The sequence below is a fragment of the Xiphias gladius genome, chromosome 16, assembly GCF_016859285.1.
Source record: "Xiphias gladius isolate SHS-SW01 ecotype Sanya breed wild chromosome 16, ASM1685928v1, whole genome shotgun sequence".
NCBI classification, from domain to species: domain Eukaryota; kingdom Metazoa; phylum Chordata; class Actinopteri; order Istiophoriformes; family Xiphiidae; genus Xiphias; species Xiphias gladius.
The window spans coordinates 12,170,974-12,187,374 of record NC_053415.1 but is presented as its reverse complement, the minus strand read 5'-3'; the positions used below and the strand labels follow the sequence as shown (position 1 = coordinate 12,187,374).

General features: G+C 43.0%; 1 protein-coding gene across 1 annotated transcript; it reads left to right on the top strand.

Annotated features, from left to right (window-relative positions):
* Nucleotides 1-7,992: 7,992 nt before the first annotated feature.
* LOC120801110 (indian hedgehog B protein-like) lies at nt 7,993-16,065 on the top strand. The gene is made up of 4 exons (XM_040147652.1): nt 7,993-8,851; nt 10,054-10,211; nt 11,092-11,195; nt 13,620-16,065. Exons 1-4 carry the CDS (start codon nt 8,546-8,548, stop codon nt 14,363-14,365), a joined length of 1,314 nt encoding a protein of 437 aa, XP_040003586.1. The 5' UTR covers nt 7,993-8,545; the 3' UTR covers nt 14,366-16,065.
* The last annotated feature ends 336 nt before the right edge of the window (nt 16,066-16,401 follow it).

Here is a 16,401-nt window from a genome sequence, read left to right as displayed (position 1 = left end):
CAGAGTGGTGAACCAGTGTGGTGGGATTGAAGTGGTGCTGAGGGATTGTGGGAACGCATGTTCCGAGTTAGGCAGCTGACCAATCGGTGGGCTGGAAGCTGGAAGCCGCATCACAGAAAGAGCTACTGATCAGTACCAGTCTTCATAGCCATCCATCTCTCTCTTTTGCTCTTTCTCAGCCTCTTTCTTTCTTCACTTTCTTGCTTTCTTTATCTCTATTCTTCTTTCTTTTTTGCTCTTTTATATTGGTATCAACTGTGATTCTTTCCGTGTCTGTTTTCCTCCTTCTTTGTCTTACTTTTTTCTTTTCATTCCTTTCATTCTGCCACACACTCTTTTGTATTTCCATCTTTGTCTTTACCCCTTAATCAGTCTTTTTCCTTCAACTTTCTCATGATCAAATTTTTGTAACTGATAGTTGTACACTACTAGCTCTGCAAGCATGTATCTGATTTAAATGAGGATGTTTTTTGTGTGAAGATTTTTGCAAAATGAAAGAAAATTGTGTCTATTGCAGATTTTTTTCCCAACAGTTTCACCCAGATTTGTGTAAATAAACCGGTTCTATGCAAACAGCGCAACAGGTGAACCGAGATAGTCGATGTGGACTGTTTCCATAAGGGACAGTTTCTGACTTTGCATCATTGACACTGGTTATTGACTATGATGCTTAACAATTCATGTGAATTTCACCACTGGATGAACACAAAGGACAAAGAAACGGTCTTATGATTGAACAGCTGGTTTGAATCCCCAGACTGGGGATCAGTGCTGATGGAATGACAGGATTGGAAACTGAAAATCACTCTCTCAGTAAATAACACTGATGAGCATTTGAGCAAGATACTTGATTATATCTCTAGCAGATAAAGAATGGCACAACAGCAACATTTTAGTATCTTACAGATGTGGATATATTCCTTTAATTCGGTGACTAACTGGGAAATTTGAATTGGATATAGATTGGATGTAAGTAAACCACATGGTTCCTCTGATGATTATCATTGTGGGTCTTTGATGTAGATGGTTTTGGCATCAGCATCATCATTTGGAGGCTTTGTGCTAAAGGGGCAGTACTTGAACTGCTGCTTCCTTTCAGTGACAGAGGCACTGTGCATCACTAGAGCAAACTCAGTCTCTTCTTCCCTCATTTGGCATGCCACCAGATCATCCTCTACACCCTTGAAGGTTTGGGTGTCTCAGGCCCTGTGCTCTTTTTGCTTTCATCATACCTGATGGATCACTCCTATGAGGTGACAAGAAAACGATCAGTATCTGAACCACACTGCCTGGTAGGAGTTCTGTGTCCCCTCCTCCTCTCCATCTACACAAGAACGTTTTGTTCTTTCATACTTTGCCACAGCTTCTTCTACCACTGCAATGCTGATGACAACCAACTATTCTTATTCCCCCCGACTGACTGACTGATCAGGTGGAGACACGCATCATAGATCACCTGGCAGACACTTCAGAATGGATGTTGCGGCACTACCTCAAGCTCAGTCTGGACAAGACTGACGATGTGGTTCCTTCAACATTTACACCAATCTCGACGACCACATAGATTGTTCTTCCCCACCCTCAAATACGACCCATTGGAGCATACCAAGCGTACTTGACCTTCGTCATCATGGTAACAATAGTAAACACGAGGTTAAGGTTGAGGAACGGTCATATTGATAATTTCCAATAGGAAACAAACGACAGTCTCCTTTGTCAAGGTTCTGTGTTTTGTTGACCCATCCATCCACCCCAACCTCCGCCTAATGTAAACTTTGTTGCTCTTTATGCTATGTCACCTTACTTCTTCCTTTGCTCCCGTCATACTCACTATGGCCCCTAGAGGTCACCTGATAAAATAACGTAACTATGATTCATAATAAATTACTTGCAGAGACGACCTATGGGGTCTTTTTCACAGGGGTACAGTTTAGTTTTTTCTTGGGAAGGCATGCTCACACTGTGACGTGCCCATGACCAATGGCAAAACTATGGTAATGTCAACTCTGACATCGAGGTGCCTGGGTCTGACCCTGGAAAACAAACTAACATTTTCTCCGTACATCGCAGTAGCAATCCACTCTTGTAGAATCTTTCTGTACAACATCAGCCTCTGCAAATCCCTCCTCCTCCTCCTGAGCCCCAGCCTCAGTCTCGCCTCAGAAAAACACATTTTTTTTTGCCCCATGTGATCAGAGATGAGAGCAGGTCTGCTATGTTCCAGTTGATTATTAGATATACTGACACACAGACCCATAGAGCTGCACTTATACCCTACCCAACATGATTAGATTAAGTATAACTTGGAATGGCCCCGTCTCATGTACCTGGAATCAAGTGGACCTGTGACGTACCCTCACAGTCTTAGCTGTTTGGGACGAATGCTCTTACAATTTTGGATGACACCTAGCTCTTCTTTTTCATTTCTGTAGAGGCTGAATGCACTTATGCATGTTATGCTATGCATGTTATGTAATGAAAGTATATGAATGGATTGGATTTCATAGTTATTGAAGGAGTAAAAGAGAAACAAGTAAGTAGTTGACTGTTAACTTTCATGTCTTCATATAAAATATGTGCCCTTATGCTCCTCTTTCATCCCACCCCTAACTTTGCACTGTCTTGGGTGTTCTTCACACCCTCCCACCTTATTTACCTCCTCTCCTTGCTCTCATCCAAATCTTCCTGTCATCCCACTCACCCTTGCCTGACCTCCTCTCTCCTCATCTGTGGACTTTCTCCCTTCCTCATCTCTCATCAACTCTCCCTCCCTGCATTCTCTCAAAGCCACGTCCCTCTGTCCTTTCTCCACCTCCAATCATCAGAGGTCAGTGCTGTTTTTCCCTGATTTTGTTAGACATCTGTGTAAGTGCATGTGTATGTGTGCAACACTGTTTTCAAATCCCTCCATCTTTTCGTCAGTCCATTTCTGTGTTTACCTTTTAGCACCCAGGGTTATCATATTGTCATAGACTATTTCAGGGTGCCCACTCAACCTTTCTCTATCCACCTCTCCTTTCTTGTGCCCCCCCGTCTTTTGCTTTTCATCTTTATTGCACCATACCCTTAAATGTCTTCACCTGTCTTTCTTTCTCTGTCCTTGTTGCCCCTTTTGCTTGTTGTTTGCCTCTCTCCCTTTTTCTCCATCTTTCATTCTTCCTTCTCTTTCTCTTTCTCATTTGCCCTCCTCCCCTTTCGCTTTCTCTCCCTCTTTCTGCCCAAAGTTCTGTAGCCCAGCTGGCATGGTTTTCTAGTGGTGTAGTAAAATATAAATATAATAAGGACGTTTTTGAGCTGGTGAATCCATTCTGAGCAGAGAAACATCACCACAGAGCCCGCAGATGTGGCACACACTCAGGAGAGAGAGAGGGGGATGGAGAGAGGGAGGAGAAAAAAATCCTTAATTTGACATGGAGAGAGTACAGCAGGAGCACCGACTGCATTATTGTTGGCATTACCAAGCTACTGGACTTGTTATTAGGACATTTCATGACACTTCATACAAATTTGCCTCAAGTCTTTGTCAATAAATCTTAAAGCAAGTCTCTAATCTTTTGAGCAGGAGCCTTACTTAGGCCTCAAGTCTTAATTTAAGACCAGTCTTTTAAAGAAACTTAAAAAAACCGATCCATATGTAATTAATAAATATGCAGTTCAAGTACAATTATGAGGAAAGTTCAACTACTCTTTGAGCAGGAAGTTTGATCAGAGCTGCATTTAGACTGTTACATTGGTGTCAGTAAGCTACTCAGACATAGTTAGCAAAGTTAATTTCTCCTCTCTTCTTTTCCAATAGTCCAAATAGTTTCACAATGACCATACTAGGAAGGTTACTAATAAAAACAATTTAACTCTATTGTACTCTGTACTGTAGTACTATGTACTATTTTCTATTATATGACCAACAGAATTATTTCAAGAAGCAGTGTGTCTGTTCACATTTAAGTGTGTGCGTGGTAGTATGAGCGTGTGTTTGCTTATTATGATGCAATTTTGTATGCATGCGTTAATGCTTAACTAAGTGTTCCAAGTGTTACTGTATACTGCATTTTTTTGTATGTATATTTGATGATGTAGGCCTCTGGATACCTGCATGGCTTTATATGTATGTGCGTGTTCATCTGTATTTGCATGTGTATGTGCATGCACATGTGCTTCTGTCTCGCCATGCACATGTTTTTAGTGTCAGAGCACAGCGTACTTCAGTCCGCTGGGCAGATCTTTGTTTGCTTAAGCCGTGCGGTGGCTAGCCTAGCCGCTAACTCCAAGACACATTTAGCCTGTGCTCCAGTTTTATATCATCCTGCTTTTATTTTCCTTCTGTCCGCTCACTGACCAAACACGCTGCACTAAACTGGCCTTTAGCAAGACTAGTATCGGTGCCACTCTGAACCATTGATAGACAGATTTGGTCAGTGTGGTTTTCACTGGCTGCCATGTTAGCTCCGGCTTAGCTCCTAAACTGCTCGTACTGGCCAAGTGGCACTCGCTGCCAAAAATGTATGGCAGAATGTGTGAAGGCTACAGCTAAGTGCAGCACGTCCAGGGGGTTTTATCCCCTTGTCTTAGAAAATTAAGGCTTACAAGGTTTAAAACAGAGCCACTCCGATACTTAGAAGCCTAGTGTATAGAGACGTTGATTTAGGTGTTTATTGTGGTCTGGGGTTGGACGCTGGAGTGTGTGGAGGGACAGAATGAGGAGGAGGAGGAGGAAGAGGGATGGTGGTTTTAGCCACCAGCTGTTGTTACCTTGAGCATAACTTACTTTAACCCCCATTACAGCGATCCACCACAAGCCACAAACACGCTAGCTTCCACTGACTGCAAAACAACCCAAACTCACTTGTTTACCAGTTAATGTGCCATGCCACTCACTCACTATTACTCATTCCACACCTCTCCCCTCTTTCTCTTTCATTTATCAACTTCTTAGTTCACATCTTGCTCCCTCATTTCCCAATATGTTCTCCTCAAACCCTTTGTACAATTTTCTCGCCCTCTCTCATTATCTCTCTGTCTTTCTGTGTCATTCTTTTTCACATCCTCCCCATTTCTTTTTCTTCATTTCCTTAGAATTTCCTTTCATCAGTGTCTTCCTGCCTTTGCCCCACTCAGAGCCTTTGTTGGTTAGAGCCCTGGGTATGCGTGGGTAACCCTGGTGCCCATGTAAAGGCCCTGAGCTGTGGACTCATAGAGCCCCAGTGTCAGTAGATGAAAGCAGAGAGAGATTCCGGGGCTGGCACCCATCTCCCTCTGTCCTGCCACCGTGGCCTCTTATTTCACAGAGAAAATTAATAACTTTAACAAACATCAATGAGCGAGGGCCTGATGCTTGGTTGGGTTGTCGGCTGGCCTGGTGCATGTGTGTGTGCTTGTGTGTGTATCTGTGAACATATGAGTTTGTACTTTGCACACATGCCTGGATATGTGTGTCTTTGCTTGTGTATTTGTGAGCCTGCATGTGTGTGTGCACGTGTGCTCATACCTTACAGTATGTGAACCGAGTCAGTAGCGCCGAAAGACGCTGAAAGGAATAGTGTCAGACAGAGAAATTAACAGGTTGATGAATAATGACAGAGATAGAAGATTTTTTGGGGGGTAGTTAGGCTCCACTTTGGTTTGATCTGATCAGATTGTTGCCTGCTTGAAAGGCCATGGCGTCCTTTCTTGAGGCAAAGAGGAACTGAAAGACGGATGGATGAAGGGAGGGATGGATGGATGGGAGAATGTTACCACTTCTGAAGCATTGTCGACGGCCACGCTGAATAGGCAGCGGTCCTGCCTGGAGCCACGCCCGTATTTATGATCTTCAAAGGCAGGATGACACACACACACACACACACACTCACGCACCCCCACAAAATGTTGATAGTTACAGGAAAACATATGCCCGTGCATACATGGGTACACACAAATTTGCATATAGATTAGTGATCACAAAGGCACTCAGATAAATACAAACCTTGTACACATATAGAAACAGCAACACTAAATGAGGCAGACACAACTATCAGGAGTTACACTCATGTAATGGGTCACAGCGGCTCTGCAGTTGTGTCTTTAAACTGAAAAGCTGCCTGTATGGCTGTTTAATAGCGTAAATGGTAAATTGTCTGCACTTAAAATATGCAGTACGTTTAACCTGAGAGCAGTGTAAAGCACCCGACGATGCCTTACAAATACCATTGCTGACTCCAGCGGAGCTGCCATGCAAGGCGCTGGCCTATGCATCCGTAGCAGTTTGGGGTTCGGTGTCTTGCTCAAGAGAACTGAACAACTAAACAGGCAAGAGGAAACAGATGTTGGACCACCACCCCTTAAAGAAATACTTTGATATTGAGAGAAATATGCTCTCTTTCCTACCGAGTTTGATCAGAAAATCGGTGCCACTCTCATTTCTGTAAATATGAAGCTAGTGCCAGCGGCTCATTAGCTTAGCTTAGCATAAAGACAGGTCAGATTAAACTGCTGCTTTAATGGTCAACATGCTTTTTCACTTGATACACTGGCACACTGATACACTGATGTAGCTAAAAGCTCTACATGGGAATTTTTTTTAGCTGAAGGATTTTACAAATGGTGGTCGATGAGCACACCCTCCACATACCAAAGGAGAGACTTCTGTGACACTTCTCTTTAAATTTCCAAGTATCTCCTGCATCCCTTGTCACTAAAAAGCAGAGTGAAGTTCCACTTTTACGATGAAGCAAAACTTAATGATCAGAGTCTTTCTTCTCTTACAACGCTGGAAACAAATTCTGATTTCGTTTAACCGGCTTGTATGTTCCATACCAGGAGAGTTCTAATGAATTTACACAAGTGTCAGTTGATGTTCTATTTCAGCTAAAAGGTAAACACAGCTATAGATGGCTGTTTACTGTGTTTGAATCTTGCTCTTTGCCTTTCTCTGTTCCATCAAGAGACATGAAAAGCGGTGGCGCAGCAAAAATACTTTATGGTGTTTACACTCACAAATAATAAAACATAAATTGTGGAAACCCTCAGCCTTGTACAGTTCAGTTCATTCAAAGGAGCCTGCCCTGAGAAACAGGGGTAAGACCACTGATTTTCTGCTGGCAAATATTTGAAGAGCTAATTTGGAGGGGCTGCATTTGCTGGTGTTAAACAGTGTGTGTGTGTGTGTGTGTGTGTGTGTGTGTCTGTGTGTGTGTGTGTGTGTGTGTGTGTGCATGTATCAGCCACACACAGCCTGCAGCCAGGGAGCCAGTGAGCCAAAATTGAAATTGAAAAGTTAATAAATTAAAGATGTAATTTGTCCATATTAGGAAACTGGCTTAAAGTAATTAATCTTGTTAATTAATTAGGATGATTGTCTAGACTAATTGGAACGGCTGTAAGTCAGCAGTCATATGGGAAACCAGCCAGTCATAGATTTAGTCACTCATCCAGACAGCAAGTCAAACAACCTTTTTGACTGTCAGTGAGTCAATCAGTTATTCAGCCAAGCCATCCCTTAGCTAGTCCACTGGTGAAACATCCAGGCAATCAGCCTGCCTCACAGCTAGTAAATTACCCCGTTACCCAGCCAGTCAACCAAACACTAGCCAGCCAGTCAACCAATGACCCTTGATCTTATTTGACGTTGGATTACAGCCAGGGGAAAAGAACTAGTGGCTGCATACTCCGGGAAATTGATCGCTTTAATTGATTGTGATTGCCTGTTGTTTACAGGCTAAAACAAAACAAAAACAAAACAAAACAAAACAAAAACAAAAACAAAAAACAAAACAAAACGGGGTTTTCAGCATACAGAGCTGTCAAGGTTACAGTGAGACAAAGACAGCAACTTGAAATGTGTAATGGCAGCAATGAAGGGCAAACCTTATGTTTGCTGCTTGCCTGGAAGCCAGCAGAGTGTGGACAGGACTCACCAGTGCGCCCTGTGCCCAGGAGGGGCGGGGTGGGTGGCAGGGTAGGGACAGAGGGAGAGGAGAGAGGAGGGCAGGACTGGCAGGGTGCGGTCTGAAGTGGCAACAGATCGTTTTGGAACACACGAATCCCTTCAATTCAACTGGAAAGCTGCAGCTTGTTGCACGCCGGCCGCATATGGAGAGGAAAAGCTTTCAATCCAGAGAGGGCACCAACCATACGGCAGGCGAAAGTGGCTGATGTTGGGACAGTTTCTCAGAGGAAAAGAAAGAGAGGGAGAGAAACCACAACACTGCAACTTGGATATCAGTAACCGCGCGCTCTCTCTCTCTCTCTTTAACTCTCTCCCCCACCAAATCGACTTTGAACCTGTTTGTTTAAATACACGGACTTTACAGCCTGCACACTTACTGTTGATTCTGTAAGGCGGTGGGAGCGAAGTTTCTCTATTTGATTCTATTTTTTTGGAGCCGCTAAAAACTTTCTGGTGTCCTCATGGTGCCCGGTGCAGCCGAGGCGCCGAGCTTCTTTTCTCCGAGCATTTCGGATGTGATGTTTCGACTGTCACGGACGATGGAGTCGGGAACTGAACCGGTGAGGTACTGAAGACATCTCTCTCCCAAGGGAGAGTTCTCCCTCCCCCCCCCCCGGGGCGATGCGGATCTCCTTCTTCCTTCTCACCGCCTCTCTGTGTGCCTTGGTCCTCCTCCTCGCACCTGCCTCGGAGGGCTGTGGGCCGGGGAGGGGGTACGGCAAGAGGCGGCTCCCGAAGAAGCTCACGCCGCTTGCCTACAAGCAGTTCAGCCCCAACGTCGCCGAGAAGACCCTGGGAGCCAGCGGGCGACCCGAGGGCAAAATAACGCGCAGCTCCGAGCGCTTTAAAGAACTGACGCCAAATTACAACACCGACATTATCTTTAAGGATGAGGAGGACACGGGCGCCGACAGGCTCATGACCCAGGTGAGGAGGGGAGATGACTGGGTTCAGGGAGCAAAACATCTTGCACATATGCGCAAAGATGGACCCCTTGGTCCTGAGTGCTATATCTGCCATTGTACTGTCCATAGGTTATAGTGAGAAAAATGTAATTTTCAAGTTCTCATTCGGTTGATCCCGAGCTGTCAGCTGACCGCATCTAACCTCTTCCATGTGGTGGAACGCAATGAGTCACCTCGGTCTCGATTTGCCACACTGTTGCATCCAATTGTCTGCTGAATGTTTGCGGTCAGTTAAATGTTTAAACCAAAATAATTGATTTCATCGACTCTCGGCCTTTCGTTTCACCTCTGGGTTTTCCTACCTGACATACTTGCATATTGCTTCTATTCCCAAACAGTCCCAGTCATCGTCGACCTGGAAATTTGGGGAATACCTTTAACCTGCCAATAATGTGATCTTCATCAAAGCTTCGTTTCATAGTCTTGTCGTCGGTTTGGCCCACAATAAGACACCTTTCACCCATATGCTATTGTAACAACTGGCTCCTTTAAGCACAGCACGCACAATCTGAGTTGGGTGATACATAAAAAAACAAATCTAGCATTCATTCATTCATTCATTCATTCATTCATTCAATGCTGGACATTAACATTAACTGGGTAATGAATTGCTTTGAATGAGATTTATTAGATTTGAGCAAATAGCTCGCCGCTGCTGAGAGGCATCTAGACCTCAAACCTTATGTTAGTATCTGGAAAACTGGCAAGTCATCCCAAGCAAGCACACATGGATGGCTGTGTGTAGTTTGACCATTCACCCACAACATTTCCTGACACAATAGCTATATACTGTAGTTACCATGAGAGTTACCGTATGCCCTCATTATTTCTGTCTTAGTATGTCTTCCGCTGTTTGTTCACTCTCTTGCTCTCCTCCTCTCTATCTGTCTCAGCTCGACTGTTCCTCCTTCTGACATTCCACCTTACCTATCCCCGCAATAATGTGATTAAACTGATGTCTCGCTTCATCTGCCCCACCAGACACACATACTGTCCACAATGAACATGTGTCTTTTCTGTGAATCTGATCTTAGTATCTCTTCGCTGATCCCATGGCCGTAACCATTCCTCATACTCATCACACCAACTCATCTCACTCGGTTTCTTGGTTGTTTTTTTTTCTAACTACCTGTCTTCTCTCTCCCTTTCTGTACCTCTCTCTAGCGTTGCAAAGACAAGTTAAACTCTCTGGCCATCTCCGTGATGAATATGTGGCCCGGTGTGAAGCTGAGAGTGACAGAGGGCTGGGATGAGGATGGCCATCATTCAGAGGACTCACTGCACTACGAAGGACGTGCTGTTGACATCACTACGTCCGACAGGTAGGCATACAATACAGCGGGTTATGTGGTGTAAATAGGCCGGACAGAGGCTAGGGCAACAACTTCTTTCAGTCTGTCAGTTATGACAGTCAACAAGTCAGCCAGTCAAGCAGCTTATCAGTAATCAGGCCTAACCTGACTCAGTATGCCACCCAACTCTTGGTACAGGCCATGGTTGTCTCTCGCCTCGACTACTGCAATGCCTTTGTAGCAGGCCTCCCTTCAGCACAGTGAAACCCTTCCAGAATGCAGTGGTGCGTCTGGTTTTCGGTCAGTCTAAAAGGGCACATCTCAGTCTGCTGCTCATTGACCTCCACTGGCTACTCATGGCCGCACAAATCAAATTCAAGTCACTAATGCTTGCCTACAGAGTGACTTCTGGGTCTGCAGCCATCTAATTGAACTAAATCAAAAAGGCTTATGCTCCTTCTCAGCCACTGCGTTCGTCCAAAGAACGTCATCTGGCATTGTCATCCCTGCACCCATTTTTTTTTTCCCCGATGGTGGAACGAGCTACCAAATGTTATCAGAGCAGGGGCTTCTCTCTCTATCTTAAAGAATCTCTTGGAGACTCATCTCTTCTGAGAATGCCTCCTCTCGACACCTTTAACACCCTCAAATATCTAAATTGCACCCACTGCTCACCTTTGGTGTGCTGTTGTCCCTCACTTGTTTTTGTTGTTTTGTTTTTTTGTTGTTTGCTGATAGCAAATTAAAATGTTTAAATCAAAATTTGAGTCAGTGACTAAATTCCTCCTGAAATTACAACCTTTTAAAGCATTATACTATCTACACGAATGTCAGTCTAAAAATAATGGTTAGTCAAGCTCTGATTAAATCATATTGTAACTTAAGGATGTCTTTTTCTTCCTCTTCTCAGGGACAGAAATAAGTATGCCATGCTGGCCCGGTTGGCTGTAGAAGCTGGATTTGACTGGGTCTACTACGAGTCCAAAGCCCACATTCACTGTAGCGTCAAGTCAGGTAAGAGATGGATATCAGACAAAATGAGATACAATGTGCGCGCGCACGTGTGTGTTTGTGTGTGCATTATCTGAATATAATTTGTATGTTGTTGTGGCCAGCTGTCATTACCACTAATGAGGCTGATGCTAGACCCTTTGCTGGTGATTCACTAGCTTGCCTTCCTGTGCCGGTATCATCAGTCTGTGTGTTTGTGTGAATGCCCTATTGGGAGCCAATCAAAGCAGGGTGTGCACCTGTGCTCTTTGTTGTATTCAGTCTCACTTCTTGGTCAGATGTCATCATAAAGTGATCAGTCTTTGTGACTGTACAATATTAAGATGTATAATGTGTCTGTAATACAGATATAGCTGGTGTAAAACTCTAATTTTTGACATGGATGAAGGCTACGCTATGTTCAGCGCTGGGACAGTGCAATAAATAATATTGCATATGCAATGGCAGATTTCTGGTCAAAAACAAGTGGAGCGATATCCACTGGATAAAAGGAAAATAATTTAAAGAGATATCTGCCTTTTATGCATTTCTATGAGAGAGTGTTTCATTTTTTTCCCCAATTTTGTTGTTTATATTAAGTAACATTTCTCCAACACACACATACTTTATGAAATACAAATCAGATACAGTCTTTACACAAACAATACCTGACCACCTTCCACCTCAAGCTATCCTAACTAGTGAGACATTTTAGAAGTCCGTTTGCCCATGTCTGGTACCAACAGTTATTTGATGCCAAACTTCATTCTAAAAGCCCATTGAGGTTGGTAGGCTGTGAGATGATTAACTCTCTCTTTGTGTTGCTGTTGCTTTTCCTTCAGTAGGTTTCTCTCAGATCTTTTGTGTGAGTCTTATCACCTCCCGGTCACAGCCCTCCTTTTTCTGCAGGCCTCAGGCTTACAGACACACACACCTTGAACAAATATTTGGCTTCTTTAAGACTGCCTTAAGACAGCCCTCCTACAATAACACACACACACACACACACACACACACACACACACACACACACACACACACACACACACACACACACACACACACACACACACACACACACACACACATATTTGATGAAGAGTGATTTTGCTACAGGAGTCTTAGCAAAACAAAATTTATTCTACTCTATTGTATTCATTTCTTGCCTGTTATTGCCGTCCCAGTTTCCTCAAGGTCATTCCACTAAGTCTTTTCTAAATCAGCTGAATTCAGTGTTGGGATTCAAGCTCATTACAGTGCGTCAGTGCTCTTTCCTTGAGTGGACCCATGAATGACCATGTGACTCAGTTTAAAACTCAAACTCTGCTGTAATCCAAACAATATCTACACCCAGGTCTGAATCTGTGTACTTTCCTGTCTCTCTGACCCCAGGCCGTGCTCGAACTGTGGTGATACAATCAGCTGGTTATCCATTAGCTCTTGCAGACTACCTCTTCTTGCCACTTCGTCTCACTGTGTCTTAAAGGGCCACCTTATTCAGATGTGCCCGAACCAGATCAAATGCACTGCCTGTAGTCGGACAGAGCAGAAACAAACCTGTTTTTCTAATAATGTTGTATTACTCATTTCATTCTGATGTCACCATGCTATAGTGAGTTTGACAAACTGAATAGAGTACCGGGAAAGACATGCATGCTGTAGCAAAGTGAAGGGACTAACTGTCCCCTTTGACAGCATTATCTGAGGAAAAGTAGGAGGGTTTTTGCCTGTTTGCCATTTTGCTTATTGTCACATTCCAGTGACCTCACCAAGCATTTGACAAACCTCAGAAAAAACTGTATTCATTTTGAAAAACGATATAATGGATTTTGAGTCAGATTCACATGCCTTATATAGGCCATTGCATTAGGCCTATATGCTTAGAGGGCCACATAAACCTGTTTAAAGAGCTCTTCAAAACACTACAAATACTTGTTTTTTTTTCACAGAAGTAGTAGTTAACGCAGTTAAAAAAAACAAAAAACAAATTTAGTGTGGATGAGGTTAAAAAATGGTAATCTTTGATAAAGACTTCTGAGGGGTGTTTCTGTGTGTGTGTATAAGTTCTAAGAATAAGGAGAGAGCCAGAGGCAGAGAGTAAAGACAAAGTTTGAACTTGAGTCACATCATATACATGTGTTAACAATCTACCACTGATCCACTGAGATAAAGGTGTCCTTGAGTAAGTGTCAAAGTCTCGTCTGCTTTATGGATCACTCGGTGACCTAGAATAACCTGCAGATGTAGTATTCCAAGTGCTGCTGCTGCTGCACTGTTGCTCCACTCCTGAGACGGGTTCCAACTGTATTCCTCTCTCATCATGTTTTGTCTCCTCATTCTTGCAGCATCAAAAAAATAATATTAATGATAATCATGCGATAACAAATAACACCGGACTAAATTGAATCAAATAAGATAATCTTGTTTCTCTTTCTCTAATCTCTGCAGAACATTCTGTGGCAGCCAAAACTGGTGGTTGTTTCCCTGGCGATGCTCAGGTCATTCTCGAGGGCGGGGCTACTAAACAGATGCGTGACCTTCAACCTGGTGACAGTGTTTTAGCTTCCTCAACAACAGATGGCCACGGTCCTTTTCTCTACAGCCCAGTCTTATCCTTTTTGGATCGCCAGCCCAACGTCACAAAGATCTTCTACGTCATTGGCACTGACACCGGGCTTAATATTACGCTCACAGCAGCTCACCTGATCTTTGTCACAGACTGCATCACTGAGGAGAGTGAGCTAGGGTGGGAGGAGACAGTTGAAGAGCCACTTTTGGGCTCTAAACCGGTGGGAAGGCGTAGCTGGGGAGCAGGTCTGAGGACAGTCTTTGCCAGTGAGGTCCGCCCAAGACAGTGCGTACTTGCGCTGCAAGGGAAGGTGGGGTCACAGACAACTCTTTCAGTTGTGACCTTTGTGGAGGAGCAGAGGAGCACCGGACTGTATGCCCCACTCACCCAGCATGGGTCTATAGTGGTGAACGGTGTGCTGGCATCCTGCTATGCTGCTGTGGACAACCACCATTTGGCCCACGGGGTCCTGGCCCCACTGAGATTCTTCTACAGCCTGATAGGGCCTTCAGAACCGCAGACTGACGGGCTGCACTGGTATTCTTGGCTTCTACAGAAGCTAGGGCAATTGCTGCTGGATGCTGGACACTTCCACCCCTGGGGGATCGAGCAAAGACATAGATAGGAGCCACAGATACATGTTTCACACTGACGACTTTCATTTAGTTACCTGTATTCAGGAGCACCAAAGCACAGAACACAGCTGTTTCTCTCAACAGAAGGAAGCAATTGATGGACCACCAAAGACAATTGATTTAATAGTGGAAATGTATTTCCTGCCAACTCTACTTGCCTGTATTTGCTGTACTTCAACAAACTCTGTTTTGTTTTGTAGTAAAGTTGTGCAAGAGACAAATAGAGGAGACTGAGATGATTAACTTTAGTCTTTTAATAATGACAAGAGACTGAGGTGTGCAAGAAAGTCAGCATAAATCAAAATAAAAATAAAAATTCTAGCTTGAATACCAACATAAATGCTGGCTTAAGTATCACAACCGTTCAGTCCACTCACCTTAGAGACTGTGACTCAAAACGAAAGCTTTGATTAAATCAAAAAAAGTTTGTAGTTATGTTAGACAATCAGGTTTCATCATTCCTTTGTACTGTATTTACCGTAATTTGTCAACATTTCTGCGTTTTGAGATCAAGCTGGGGCATACTGATACAGTTAGAAGAAATTTTAAGTATCATGAAGAGAAACTAGGGACAAACCAAGGTGCGATTTGAAGCTCTGTATGTACATAGGCATTTATAGAGTTAATTTATGTTAAGGAGGAAAGAAAGGCAACAAATTAACTTTGTTCTGTTTACTGTCAAAATCGTTATTGCAGTAAATCCACTGATTCTTTAGTCCTCTCTATAGATCCTATGCTGTATATTAGAATGAATTTAAAAAATAATATTTTAACTCAAAAAGTTAAAAGGCTCATTAAAATGTGGATGGTGAGGTTCTATGTATTTACTGAATGCAGTGTAGCAGTGTGCTGGTGTTGCACTGTAGCTTCACATCTGAAAAGGGCTTTGTTGGAACACTATTGAATGGGAATGATGATGATGGACGTGATAAATGTGTTGCAGTGTTTTTAGTTCAACTTAACAAAATTTGTGAAGTACTGATGCGGGATAGATGCATGGTGCTGGAGCGGCCAGCTTGTCACCTTGTTCTTCCAAGTCTGCCATCTGCTTTCATTCAACTTGATTGTCTCAGACTGATTCCTACGGTTCATTTATACATCTTTATGTTGTTATCAGGTATTTTGTGACATGTTTTTCATTGTTTCAGGTTTTCAGTTTTCAGGTCAGTAGTATCTAGTTAAGGCATACACAACACTCAGGCTGTATTCAACTACTGTATTAAGCAACAGCTATGCATCACGATAAGTAACAGTTATCTTTAATCTTGATAGCTCTCCTTTAAATTATTCTTTTTTTTGTATCCCATCTATCACCCATGACTTAGATTAGCATTGGTACAGAAAATCTAATTTTTTTTTTTAACATTATGAGAAGCAAGTCTAACCTTGTGATATGTGGCTGAAAGAATATGGATACAAATGTAGCTCATATTGCCCAAGTTTCCTTCAGGAAACACTTGTTGAGCATCTTTGGTGAAGACTCAAACATTGCAATTATGTAGGAACTCCAAGGCTTCCTTCTATATGCCTGCTCAAAGATTTGTTAAATATGTATATTAAGCTATTGTTGGAGAGACTATTTAAAGATCTATTTTTAGAAAATAATGTAAACTATTCTTATTTTTGGCAACTCTGTGCATACAATTTGTATTTGAATCATAAAGTTGTTTTTAAAGCAAAAATTACTACTGTGCATTATTTGCTGGGAATATTTTTTAAAAAAGATCATATGCCATAAATTACTAATCACTAAAGTGCTAAGAAATACAGTATGTAATAAAGTCCCTTTTTATTTACATCATGCTTGCTTGGATAGAAAGGCCCTGGCCTTTTTTTTTCTCTCAGAACCACCAATGGAGCTAACATCTGGGTTATGAACATGTGCTGATAATCACCTGTTACAAGATGATACGTAAACAGCCCTGTCAAACGTAGCCACTGATCACTGTAAACGGTGAAGCGTGCCATCGGCTGGCACAATGTGAATCCCGCATGAATAGCTGTGGTTACAGGGTGGGCTGCTGGT

Coding starts and splice junctions, on each gene's coding strand:
- LOC120801110 (XM_040147652.1), top strand. CDS start 8,546: ATGCGGATCTCCTTCTTCCTTCTCACCGCCTCTCTGTGTGCCTTGGTC. Junction 10,212..11,091: donor GACATCACTACGTCCGACAG/GTAGGCATACAA, acceptor TCCTCTTCTCAG/GGACAGAAATAAGTATGCCA. Junction 11,196..13,619: donor TCACTGTAGCGTCAAGTCAG/GTAAGAGATGGA, acceptor TAATCTCTGCAG/AACATTCTGTGGCAGCCAAA.